The 13,127-nt window shown below is 48.0% G+C and overlaps 1 protein-coding gene across 2 annotated transcripts in view; it reads left to right on the forward strand.

The window, feature by feature from the left end:
• Window positions 1-3,176: 3,176 nt before the first annotated feature.
• The window catches only part of CYYR1 (cysteine and tyrosine rich 1), a 59,736-nt gene continuing 49,785 nt past the window's right edge, over window positions 3,177-13,127 (forward strand). Inside the window, exons 1-2 of one of the 2 annotated variants that reach the window (XM_082337213.1) lie at window positions 3,177-3,294; window positions 5,456-5,558. In XM_082337213.1, coding sequence (XP_082193339.1) covers window positions 3,219-3,294; window positions 5,456-5,558 — 179 coding nt within the window. In that variant the 5' untranslated portion in view covers window positions 3,177-3,218. Of the gene's footprint in view, window positions 3,295-5,452; window positions 5,559-13,127 lie in introns of both variants that reach the window. The other variant, XM_082337212.1, reaches the window with a different exon arrangement.

Below are 13,127 nucleotides of genomic sequence, written 5' to 3' on the forward strand. Positions count from 1 at the left end.
GCGCAGCTTGAGGCCGTTTCCTCTTGTCTTATCGCTTGTTGAGTAACGTTCCTCATGTGACAGGGACCAGCAGTCCGTGCAGAGAACAAGACTCTCGTAGCCTTATAGGAGCTCTGTGATAAATTCTCCAGTGTCAAAAATACCGGCAGAAATCAGAAACCCTGAAGGAGATAATAAAGTGGCTTGTGTGGAAATAAGTAGCAATGTAATCATAGACAGCCTTTTTGAAAAAGAAAGCAAGCATGTTATCATGTATTTTTTTGTGTTATAGTCATCAACAGTGTATGTGTAACTATACGCCAATACTACAATAGACCTAACGCGTGCTAATGGAGCGGTCAGGAAAAGACATGGCACTCTGTCAAAGGAGGACAAAGTTTGATATTGAAAATCCATTTTAAATATTGCATTTAGTATTCAGGCCATCCTCAGAAAAAGATGTAGCAGAAAGAGCATCCAAAAGTGGCAACGAAACTGATGAGAAGTGCGAAAAGATTTCTGTTTAAAGGAGGAGAAAAGATTAAGTCTTTTTAACTAGTGATGAGATAAGTAAAGGGAGACGGGAGGGAATCAGAAATTAAAAGCCCAGTCCAGCTAACAGTGGAGCTGTTGGGAAGCCATTCATTAACTTCAGCAGAGGCTGGACTATCCCCTCTGTCAGTTAACCCTGGTTGTTCTTTCATGGTGGAGGAAAAGAGAAGACACGAAATCAAATGTACAATGAAATGATATTTGCCATCTGAAGTACAGTGTATCTATTTTACTCCTCACCGCTGGACATTGACGCGAGGAACCTACAGGAAAATAAGGGTGAGGTTGACACCTCTCCCAGGTACCAGGGCAGATACAAGCACCGCTCCTGACTGAGAACCACGCACCCGAGTCTTGCAGGGCCAGTAGGAGCAGGTGGCACTCAGAGGTGGCTAACGCTCAGAAGATGAGACTACCTCTCAATGCCATTACAGGATAACATGGGGCAGAGATGAAAAGACATCTTCCCAGCCTCCCTTCTTTCCAGAACCAGGGCTTTGCCCAACTCACCAGCTCCCCTGCTGCCACAAAGCGTGTCCAGGCTCTTTTGGAGGTGCTCTGAAGTTGATCGGCTGGTTACATGCTGGAAAACATGTAGAAGATTTACCATTCCTCATGTTCAGCCAGTTAGCAGCCTGAGTTCAACAAGAGACATTTTCAGTATGTATGTAAGAAATCCTGTTAATTGTTTTGAAGTGATTTCTCTAGAGGTAGTCTGGAGGTAAAGAAGTTTAAATGCTTGTCCTAAGCATGTGCTTTTTTCTCTATTAAATTTCCTCTAGTGCTCTGTGTGTGATAATTACTGTTTCTAAACTGCTAATTAAGCTTCTGGAGACAGAGATGCCTGATTATAGTGAGTTTCGAAACACTAGTGCACTGGGAGCGGGATTTTCCCCTTGAACTGTGCCTGAAGATTAGTACTTCAGGGCTTGTACACTTAAACATGATTTTATCAATCCTGCATGCTTTTCGAAACCATCTTTCAAAGAACATCTCTGATAAGATATGATTTTGCCGTCATGTGGTGCTGATATGGAGTTTTCTAAGGAGTATGGCTGTGGCTAGGACCTTAGCTCTAATCTTCTGTTGTTCTTTGCTATGAAGCAATTTTACCCAACAGTTTGGGGAAATACTGAAATGTGACTTGCCGAGAGAGCTATGAAGGGGAGGGGGCTGCAAAGGGAAGGAATCAGCAACAAAAACGGAAGAACAGAAAATAAATACCAACAAAAGGCTTTTCTAAGACAGTCTGCCATGGTGATCAAAGACGATTAATTAAAATTAAAAACCTGGAGATGTCAGAGTTTCTGGGAGTTACCTACCGGATCTGAGTCTCCTTTATCCGATAAATTCTTTTCCTTTACTACCAATGCTATCTATTGGCAAAACCGTATTATTTTGTCAGGCATTTGTTCAGTGACAACCTGTGGCCTGTGACCAGACAAAGACACAGGGAGCAGATGCAATTCCTTTGAAATTAAGTTACCCACCTGGTCCAAGTTTTACTCTCAGCAGCTAACATAGAACTGAAATTTCCTTTTATACACTTAATTCAGGCTGTTGCATAAACTAGGATACACCCTGCAGGGTAGTTAAAAACATGAAAAGTTGTTTGTCTTCATTGAAGGTCAGGTTCTGGCACACATTTGAAAAAACACTCAGCTGTGTGTTGATAAACAAAACAACCGGCTTTCAAGCGATTTGGCTTGGTGATGTGGGGTTTTGTGGTTGTCGTCAGCGCAGAATAGCTAAATCCTTTAAAAAAATGCCATTATACGTTTCTGGGCAGCCTTCCCCCCGCGCTGCCGGCAGCGGGAAGCCCTTCGTGAGCAGAAACACCTGTGGACGTTGCTCATTTTGGTGCGCGCAGCCCAGCCTCTCCAGGGGGATTCCTCGACCCGCAGCCCGCCGTGGGAAGGCAGGGCTAACCCTCTCCCTGCGTGGGAGCGCGGTACGTGTTCCGGCCTCCGCGCCCCCTCCGCGGGAATTCCCGCGCGGGGTCGGTTACGGCAGCACGTGCGCCGTTGTCAGAAATGACGCTCGAAAAATACTTCTGGGCAGAGCGCGTGGTTCTGGCCCGGTCGTGGAACACCGCTAATACTGAGCAGCGCGGACAAGCGCGTTTGGGGATTTCCGTCAGCGGCAGGGCCCCGCTGCGGCTCCCGGCGGCAGCCGCGGGGGGAGCGGCCCGGTTCCGCCGCCGCCGGTGGGGCCCCCGCCCGCCTCGGCCAGAGCCGCGACCCTGCTCTCGCCCTTGCGAACAAATCACGATTTTAATCCCCGTTTACAAACGATCGCGACTGTAAATCCCATCGGAAAACCCCTCGAACACAGCGCCTGGCCGCGGCGGCGGGAGGGAGCCGGGCGCAGCCTTTCCCGCCCCCTCGGGGCTCCCCCCGCCGGCCCGGGCCCGGCCGAGCGGGGCCGCGGCGGACAAAGGCGGCGGGAGGCGGGGAAGCGTGAGGGGCCGCGCCGCGACGGGGCGGCCCCGCCGCCGCCACCCACGGCGCCGCCGGGACAGCCCGGGGGCGGCCCCGGCGCGGCGGGGGGCAGCGGCCCCGGCCCGGCCCGGCCCCGACGGCGCCGCCCGCCACCGCCACCCTCCCCACCCCGGCCCCGCCGCCGCCGCCCCCGGCCCGCCTCCGCGCTGCGACGGGGCGGTCGGCGGCTCCGCGCCCGCCGCCGGCATGGAGGCAGCGGGGCGGCGCGGCCGGGCCTGGGGGGTCCTGCGCCCCCCGCTCCTCCTCCTCCTCCTCCTGGCAGGTCAGCGGGGCCCGGCGGGTGCGGGGCGGGGGGCGGGAGCCGCGAAGCCGCGGGCAGCGCGTGCGAGCGGGGCTGGGAGGGCGGCGAGGGCCGGGGCCCGGCGGTGGCCCCCGCGCTGCCCCCCGCCGGCAGCCGCAGCGGGGCCGCGGCGGCTTCAGGCAGGCGCAGGGGCTTTTTCTTGCTGCCGGCGATTGAGTTGGCAGCCGGAGTTGGCGTGGGCGCCCCGGGGGGTCGCGGCAGCCCTCCCTGGGGCAGGGAGCGCGGTGGGCGAGTTCCTCCGGGGCTGCCCGGAGGTGACATCCGCGCCCTCGGGCCGAGGCGCCCCGAGGTGTCCCGGCCCCGGGGCGGGGCGGGGGCCCCCCTCGCTACCGCCGGCCTCGGTGAGCAAGCGGGGGCGCCGGCCGCCGCCGGCTGCTGCCCTCGCTGCCGGTGCCGGGCGGGCGCCGTAGGGGCGCAGCCGGAGACACGAGTGCTTGTGCCAAAACACGGGTGACAGCGCAGAAGCGCGCAGGTGCTGGCGCGGGGAGCCCCGCCGGGGCCGGGGCGCAGCGGCCTCGGCGCGGGGCGTCCCGCGTGGCCGCGCCGCCGCCGCCGCAGGGCCCGCGCCGCTGGCGGGGCGCCCCTCGCCCTCTGGAGGTGGCCGCCCCTCCGGCTGCCCCCCTGCGCTGGCTGGGGGGCTGCTCGTCAGGCTGGTGGGTCAGTCGTGCCGCTTTTTTGTGCGTCTGCGTTTCGTTCGTGCAGGGGTCACTGCACAGGTTTAGGGTGCAGCCGCAGGAGCTGACGCATGTGCTGCGTCGCACAGCCCTCGCCGGCCCTCGCCCTCAGTTGGCGCTTGTTTTCAGGCAGATACCAAGCACGAGCAGGTTCAGAGAGCTGACCTGCTGCAATCTAATCGAGCAAGATGGCGTTACTGGGTTTTGGGGGATCAGCAGCCCGAGCCGTTCAGTAGGTGGTCAGCGTGCAAAGGAGCCTCGGTGCGAGGTGGGAGTTTGCAGCCAGAGGTGGGGCGGGAAGAGGAGCGTGGCAGCAGCCGAGGTGAGGTAGGGCCGAAAGCTGGGCTGGCCTGGGTGAAAAGCAGTAGTGCGAATGGCAGTAAAGCCTATGGGGAGAGCGGGAACCCCTTAGCACGATCTGCTGCCTGGGGAACGGGAGCCACAGCGCATTGGGAACACAGAAGCGTAGTTTGTCATCTTCAACTTCAGGTCTCCACTGCGGCAGCGTGGGTTTGCGTGACCGAAGAGGTCACCAAGGGTGACGGTGTGCGGGGCAGGGAGCCTGGGTTCATCCAGGCTGCAGCTGAGGTCTTGGCAGCGGGGAAGGAGAGACCGGGATGAGATTTGGGTAGAGTGCGACTCATGAGGATGCTTTTACAGTGCAATAGCAGTACCTAGAGACAAGAGGTCGATAGCTTTAAAAGAGCTTCTCGCGGCAATAAAAGGATGCATGTTCTTCCATGTTTCTTAATTGTAAGGAGCTCTCTTACTGTTGTTTCACAATTTGCGTTGTTCCTCAGTCCGGCGGAGCGTCGCTGCTGGAAACGTTTGTGGCCCCGGCTGGGCAGGACGGTCTCTGGCGTGGCAACGGTGCAGAGAGGGCATGGCTGGCCCCCGCGCTGGGCACTGTCATGCCACGCTGGCCATGGCCCGGGAGCTGCAGCAGAGCAAGGGGAGCCACTGCCAGCTGGCAGGGGATGAGAGAGAGCCCCAGGCAGCTCTGATTTATGCCTGGGGCTGGGGCTGGGCCGGGCCTGGGGCAGGTAGCCAGTTCCCAGGCAGCTCCCTTCTCCTCTCCCGCAGCTCAGCGAGACAGGCAGCCCGGCCTCAGGGTTCTCTCTGGACTCCTTGCTGCAATGGAAAAAGGTGATCTGTGGTCTCTTGACGTTTCAAAATGCTCTTTTTTTATTTTAAATGATTAAATAGGAGAAGGAACTGATAGGGCCAGCTACAAAATACCATACACAAAGCACCTAACTCTGAACTTCCTACTGAAATGCAGAATGAGTGGGAACAGGCTGCCATTTGGATTACAGGGTCAGGTCGTGCCTCAAGTGAAGTCGTGTGATTGTATAAAACTGTTAGATTGCATTTTCTTTAAAGCTGTGCTGTACAGCAGTTTGTTGTTGCTGCCATTTGACCGCATGAATGTTATTTTTATTCAGCAGAAGATTGTCTGGCTCAGTGTGATAATGACTGCAAAGCTTACTGCTGTGATGGGACTACTCCCTACTGCTGTTCGTATTATGCCTACATTGGGAATGTCCTTTCGTAAGTATATTTGCGCTTTAGAAAAAAACTGATGTGCTGCGTTTGTGGACTTGATGTAAAATTGGGTTGTGGGAAACTGTGTTTTGGCAATAAACAGCGGCAGGGTTTGGGGTTTTTTGGGTTTGATTTGGTTTTTTAACTTGCTGGTAACAAACATGGGTATTCCTCTAAAGTCTCACGTTGCATTTATTTTTGAAGCATACCAGAAAGCTTGCTAAAATTGAGGGTTATGTCCTTAGCTTGTGTACAATAATATAATTTGTGGAAGTAAGCTTTAGAGGTGGTGAAAACTTTGTTTCAAGCTCTTCAAATGAAAAGGACTGCGAATAGAAATCTTGTGGGTTTTGTTGAAATGCTTTGTTACAATACCTGAGTCAAACTACTATTCATATGACTTGGATTTGAAATCCTTTTTGCTTTGAGTACTTTTTTTTTTTTTCCTTTTATGTTATTGACTTGTTTGTTTTTGTTAAATGATGTTTTGGCTTTTGGTGGAATTTGTTGAATAGATTCTAGGTGAGGGTAATCTGAGCCTTTAACACTGTGGTATGAACAGCATGTTTCACGGTGTTTAAAAAAAACACGGCATGTGAAATGGGGTGGATATTGAGTATTTCCTATCTAGAGAAAAATATAGAAGTAAACTGTTGGTTAAAAACACAGGCTCCAGCGCAGCTGCTAGCTCTGCGTCGGTGAGGAAGAAGAGAAGCTTGCGTGCTAGTGGACCTGACTCTAGGCTCTGGGCTTCATTTAAGTGACAACCCATAAATATTACATTTGTACGCGTGGACATACCTAAACAAAACATAAAACATTATTGTTCAAGATAGAGCATGTTACTTTCTGTTTTGTCAACCCCACCAGTAATTTCCTTAACCTTTAGCATGCAGTCTGTGATGTATTTTTGGTTTATACTCTTGACTAAAACCAGAAAAGGAAAAAGAGGTACATCATACGGACTGCTCGGTGCTTGAGGAGGAGTGCGTGGGAAGGTGGTAGTTGCTTTTTCTAAAAAGACTCCTCTGTTGCAGGTTTTGTTTTAGCCGTGGTACCTGGGGAACATGCCACTGTTCCCTTCTGCGTATTTTATAGCACTTTGAAGGAGTGGGCGGAGTGATGGTATTTTAACAGAGAATTGGTCCACAGTTTTTAAAGCAGATCAGACACTTCCTGGGCTAATGTAAATAAAATGATGATACAGCACCAGAATCCTTCATTCCTCTGGAAATAAAAAAGCATGCACTTAGGATTGATTACTGTTGGAGAATGACAAGGGATTTTTTTTCCCCGCTCACCTAGGGAATGTCTGCTTTGGTATTTTTTTTCTTTTGTCATTCCAAAATTGCTTTCCCATTTACATGCGTGGAAGGAGGTGCTGTTTTTGAATACCTTATCCCAGCTCACATGTGGTTAGGGATGATGGACACAACAGCATAGGATATCACATTATAAGAAGGAGGCTTCCCACAGAGCAACAAAGCAAGTGGATTTCATGTCCCACTTCCACGTGGACATCACTGGCATTTGTCTAGCCTAACGTCAGAGCTCTGCTTTGGAAAGGATCGACCAGGGGATTCTTTAGAGTGACTGCTGAAATGTTCAAACAAACCATGCCTTCAGCACCAGGTTGACACCTAGTCTTTTTGTGTGTTTATCTAACAAATGTAAGCAGCTATTGAATTAGAGTTTAGTGCAAGTAGCTCTGACACATTGGAAAGGTTTGTGTGTGTCTGGATGGTTTTGAATACTGGAAGGGCTCTTACAAGTGCTGTTTGCCACAATGTGTCTCGAAGGAGACATTTGATTCTTCTTATTTTTTATGGTTAAGTACTCCAATTCATAGACTTGAAGACCAGTCAGGAGTCATTGTACTTCTCTGACCTGACATTTTGCGTGATTGAGCCATAGATTTCCGCCCCCCCCCCCAAAAGCTGTTTTGGGCATGTCTTCTTTAAACGTGTAATCTCATTTTGAAAACTTCAGGCATTAATGAGTTGGCCATCTGTCCTGGTAAATTGTTCTATAGTTCATTTACTAATACTGCTGGGAAGTTTTGCTGGGAAATGAAGGTTGAAATTCCTACTGTCAGCTCTTAACTTATCTGCGAGTTTGAAATGTGGCCATAAATAGTCATCATGACAGCTCTCAACCTTATCACTGAGCTGGGTGAACTCTGTCAGCCTCGCATGTAAGATTTGCTTTGTTTTGCTTTGCCCTGCCCAGGGGTCAATTCTTTGGCCTTCCTTTGAGCTCCCTCTAGTATTTTCACTTCCTTCTTGAAGTGTGGCTAGCAGGGCTGAGCACAGGGTTTTGACAGAAGCCTTGCTAGGATTATTTTTTCCTGTATCTTTCTTTGAGTACCTATTTTGAAGCAGCTATCTGTGATGATCACAGAAGACATAGATGAACTCTAGCGATTCGTTCCAGCTCTAAGTCCTTAAGTCACGCTCTTCAAAGCATGTCTGCTGCTTTAAGCCTGCAAACTGGTCTTTGCTAGGGTTACCGCCTTGCATTTAGTTGCATTGCAAAAGACGTTATTGTGACTTCCACTATGCTCCATAAGAATAACTTTCCCTTTTCATTATTTGGCACTATATTGGTCTTTTTTTTTTTTTTTTATGTGCAAGCTTTTCCCACAGAAGTTTCATGTTGCCTCACCCCCAAATTACAAACTGATGAAATTGCATTAGAAGAAGACACGGTCCCTGGAATTTGGAAATGGCCACTAGCGACCTATCTGCTTATGTCTCTCTGTTAACACCTGTGTGCTGAAATATTTTAAAGAACCATTTTTAATCTAACAAGCTATGTATCCCGATAATGCCGTGTAATCATGTTCTTTAAATACCCTTATTTTCCCGTGTCATCATTTTTGATCCTACTGTCTGCACCAAACAATGGACTTGATCTGCGTGGGCGCTTGCAGAAGTGCCTTTTTACTGTCTTAAACACCATTAGTAGTCCTCAGTGTTGTACTGGCTCCTCTGCTTCTTTAGAGGTTGCCTGTGCTTCTTCATTTGTTTACACTAATTTTTCTGCTCTCTCCATTCTTTATAAATCTGCATGTCTTTCTGAAGTTTCTGCTCTTTATGTTCTCTGGGATTTTTTTTTTTTTTTCCACGAGTGTAACTCTGTCTTGCAGTTTTGGAAAAGCCTTTTGGCATGCAGTAGGTTTCTTTTAAACAATTCTCTGTTCTGTTTCACGCCTCTCTTCTCTTTCTAGACCCATATGCCAGCAATTGTGCAAACAGACTATAAACACCAGGCAATAATGTATATACTGATTTTAAAACAAAGTCAGTGTGACTAGATCATGATCATTGATACTTGAGTTGCTTGTAGCTTTTAGGTGATTAACTCTCTTCACTCATTAAAATGAGATTCAACATTGGGATATTCCATGTAGGGTTTTAGAATTTTCTGCTTTGAGAAATCATCATCTTTTTAGGACACCGGGGAATTTTTTTTCTTTAGTCAGATGAGGTTTTCAGCAAACATCCTCCAGGCTGTGTGCATCTGTGATTAGCCTGTTTTTCTTTCCACGTATGAAGAACAGATGCAGAGTTATCGGCTCACTCTGGTATTAGGATTTCAGGGCCTGTAAGAGTTGTTCCGGGACTCCATCTTCAGTTGGACTACAGGTATCATCGGTAGCATTTGAGGTCTGTGACTGAGTCATCTGTAATCCTATGAGCATCTCTAATGTAAAGTAACACATCCTTCCTCCTCCTCTCCCCCTCTTCATGATACCCTTTCAGAGCAAGTTGTTACAGCATTAATGTTCCAGCTATATTTCCCTTCCCACTAGTTTTCAATAGCTACAGCCTGTCATTATTTCCTCTGATGCATATGCATTTCCTCCTGTTTATTTGCTCAGCATCTAGTGCTTAATAGTTAGCCCTTCTAAAAATGTTTTGGTTTTTTTCTTGGACAAATTACAGATTTATGTTTGGACTTGTGCAGCTTAACGGAGCTGTGTCTGTGGGATGAAGGAAAAGGTGCAGAGCTGCTTGAGTGCTCAGACTGTTCCTCCTGCCCACCTTTTCACTCCCCACCAGAAGAAAGCTTGGAGGCACCCTTCCCAGCCTTCAGCATCATCTCATCCCTTTGAGTCAAGAAGCTCAAACTGCCCTCCTCCTCAGACACTGGTTTCTAAGCAAGCTATTGAATCATTTGTGACTGACCTTTTTATCAGTTTCCCTGTGCTGTGTCTGCTTCTGCAGCTTGCTGCCAGGCTAGGGACTGCGAGGACTGCCACGTGTGTTCTCCGCGACAGATGCTCCAGGTTTGCCCACAACAACAGTACCTCCCTAACTAACCGACTGGCAGCGTTTTGCCTTCTGTCGCTCAGAGGAATTGGAGACATCTGGGTATTGCCTTCAGCTCCAGCCTCGAACCCCTGAGCTCCTCCGAGGTCGGAGTCAGTACGAAAGGGGTTTCTTCTGGAGAACCCAAATCTGAGTGTGCGTTTCTGATGATGCTCTTTGTATTTGCTTCTGAGAGGCCCCAAATTGCCTGGCCCTCATGCTTATCCTGGTGGGTTTTCTGCGGGCTGATTTCCAGCTTAGTCTTCTCCACCACGTTGTGCCTTGTGTTTATTGTGGCCCACAGGTAACTTTTGAGCCGCGGGGAACTCTCTGGGCAGAGATGTCAGTCCTTGCATGCTGTTGGGGGTGGTTCTGCATGCTGCCTTTGCTCTTTCATAGCACTTCACAGCCAGCAGCTGTGAGTTCATGTGAAATAATCCCAGATTCCAGGTAAATAATGGAGCAAAGAGGGCAAATAGTCCAGCTGTTCTTTCAAATGAACGCTTCTGGGCCAGTTGAATATTCAGTGGAAATGAAGGGACTTACACCCAGATTTGGCCCGCAGTATTTAAGAAAACTCGTTGATAAAATATTCAGCCCTAGTGATTGGTCCGTATTTTCCTGGGTAAGTCTTTAAGGGCAGTAAACGGGAATATTGGCTTAAGCAGAAGAAGAAAGCTAAGATGCAGTGATGCTACATTACATTGCAAAGTGTAGGAAGTTTCTTGGTAAATGTCTTCAGAATTACTTACTCTAAGGCAACTTTTATTTAGAAAAAAACAAAATAAAACAAAACATGTGATTCCAAGGACCTCAGAAGTAACTGGAGGAAAAAGTAAATAAAAACTTTAGAGAACTGTGATCTCATTACAGGTAGTGGATGGTGATTTGCAAGAGAGTAGGTGGGAAAATCTTACCAGAGATAATGAGGATGCAACAGCCTGTTCAGTGACTGCTGAAATATCAGGTGTTATTTACATGAACTTAATGTATGTTGGAGGGGGTGAGGTTTTGGGTGGGTTTTTTGTTTTGTTTCAAGTTTAGAGGTTGCACAATGTGGCCAGGAAGGAAGGAAGGCAGACAGAGAGAATGGGAGGAAAAGAGGCAGAAAATACATTTAGCATAAAAATCGTCTGCATGCCTCAGCCTGCAAAACTGAAGAAAAAGTCATGTGCAGTGTCTCTAAGCGTCACCTTTGACGTGGAGTACTTTGTCGCAAAAGTACTGCTGGATATAAGCAGCTGACCTCAGAGGATGCCATTTTTGTTTGTGAAAGGAAGAATATCCCTTAAGCTGATTCACTTGATATGAGAATATGGGATGGAGGAGGAGTGCACCAAAGAACAGAATTAACATTTTAAGAGTTAGGAATACAAAGATGTAGCCTCTGGAGTTCATAGTGAATTAAAAAAATTCAGGAAGCTTGGCATTCGCTGTAGATTCCAAATAATTAAAATTAGACACTTTCAGGCATCCCACAGTAAATATGTGAAGCAGCATATGGGTTGGGGATGGTTCTGTGTCTTCACGACAGTTGTATGGTACTCTGCTTAAAATAAAATTGTGTTCCTCTTCATCAATGTAATGTTCAAAATTTCCCATGATCGAAGCACTTTGGGACAATATGTAAAACTGCAGTTTACCTGGCAGTTGCCACTTCACGCCTCTGGCTCTGTGACTGATAGGATGACAGAGGTGCACCAAAGGCCTGGTTCAATAATTATTTTTTCCATTCGGCTTGAGTTGTGGCTTCTGATCAGGAGAGTCTTCCTGAATGAGCACACGGAGCAGAGCCTGAGGATGCTTGTGCTGAGTGCTGGGAGCTGGCTATAAACGTGTCATCGATAGGGGCAAGACTCTGGTAATTAGACTAAAACCATTTCCCTTTCGTTCTAAGAGGTGAATAGCAGTTCAGCCTTTTAATCCTTGGCCTTCATCATCTGGAGTACCTGTGGCAGCACGCTATCTGTGCTTCAGCCTGGGAAAACCTCTGCAAGAGAGGTATCCAACTCTGTCTGTGGAGAGGGTTGATTAACCACAGCTTAGAGAAAGACCTAGGACCACGTTTTCATTGCAAGATCTGCTGGAGAGAGAACTGGTATTTGAAATGTGACCTTTGCGAAGTGTTTGAACTTCCAGTTGTTTTTTGTTCCATGCCTATTGTCCCAGTTCGTATCCTTCAGCGGAGAATGTGCGATCAGATTTACGACCAGAGCAGTATCTGCTCTTGATGACGGCTGCAGAGGAAACCCCTGTCAGCACCAGAATTAAAACACAGGACGCCTCTTCTTTAGCCCTTTGTGTGTTCATTTCTGACCCTGTGTTGTGACAAGCAGCTCAAAATGGGAAAAAACTGTTTTGCTTGCCAAACGGCAGCTCTCAAAAGATAGCTCCCGCTTCAAGTCTCCTGCCTCTGTTTTTCTGGGTGTCTGACTAACTGTTTTGAAATGTTTGGGACTAATGGGACCGGGTTCTTTTGTTTGCTGGGTCGGTTTTGGAAGTTTAGGGTTCTTTATTTAGTAGGTAGCCATAAGAACTAGAATACTTTTTTTAGTGAAAACTGTAAGTCTTTGGAAACATGCAAGTTCAGTTGTCCATAAGAAAAAAGGCTAGCACTGTTTTGCGCTAGAGCTTGAGTTGTTGACGTCTCTGTGGATCATCTGTTTTTCATCATTTGGAAGATTGTTAGAATTTGGACTGAAAATGGAAGCATTAAGGTATAAATCACTGAAATGCTGTCTGTGGCTTACAGAAAACTCTAAGGGGGAAAAATAAACATTCATGAGGAATTCAGTGAAATTAGCTTGCTTATATAGCACTGTTTATTTTGAAAAGATTTTTCAGTGAAAAGGAGAGATAATTTTGTGTTTATCACTTGCAGTGGTCTGTTTTGGAAGCCTGTAGGATTTTCCCATAAAGTTTGGTCATGTAAAAGATAAATGTTTTCGTAACACTTAGTGAGGCTGACCTAAAGACTGAGCCTGGGGATTATGTTGATCACAAGAGGACTGTCCTTTCTTCATAAGAATTTTACCTTCTCTCTGTTATTTTATTACCCCCCCTTTCGCTTTTTCAAGTGGGGGAAAGGTCCACCTCTGAATTTGATAAGAATCTGTAACTTTGTTCAGTCAGCTGTACATCCAAAGCTTTCGAGAGAATTCAGATAGTCTGCTAGGCACCAGTTCAGCAAAGTAGTTAAATGCATTTGTAACTTCAAGGCGGTGAGTAGATGCAATGGATAGACTCCTCATTCTGTTGAAAT

This window comes from Platalea leucorodia (assembly GCF_965183815.1).
Source record: "Platalea leucorodia genome assembly, chromosome: 2".
NCBI lineage: Eukaryota > Metazoa > Chordata > Aves > Pelecaniformes > Threskiornithidae > Platalea > Platalea leucorodia.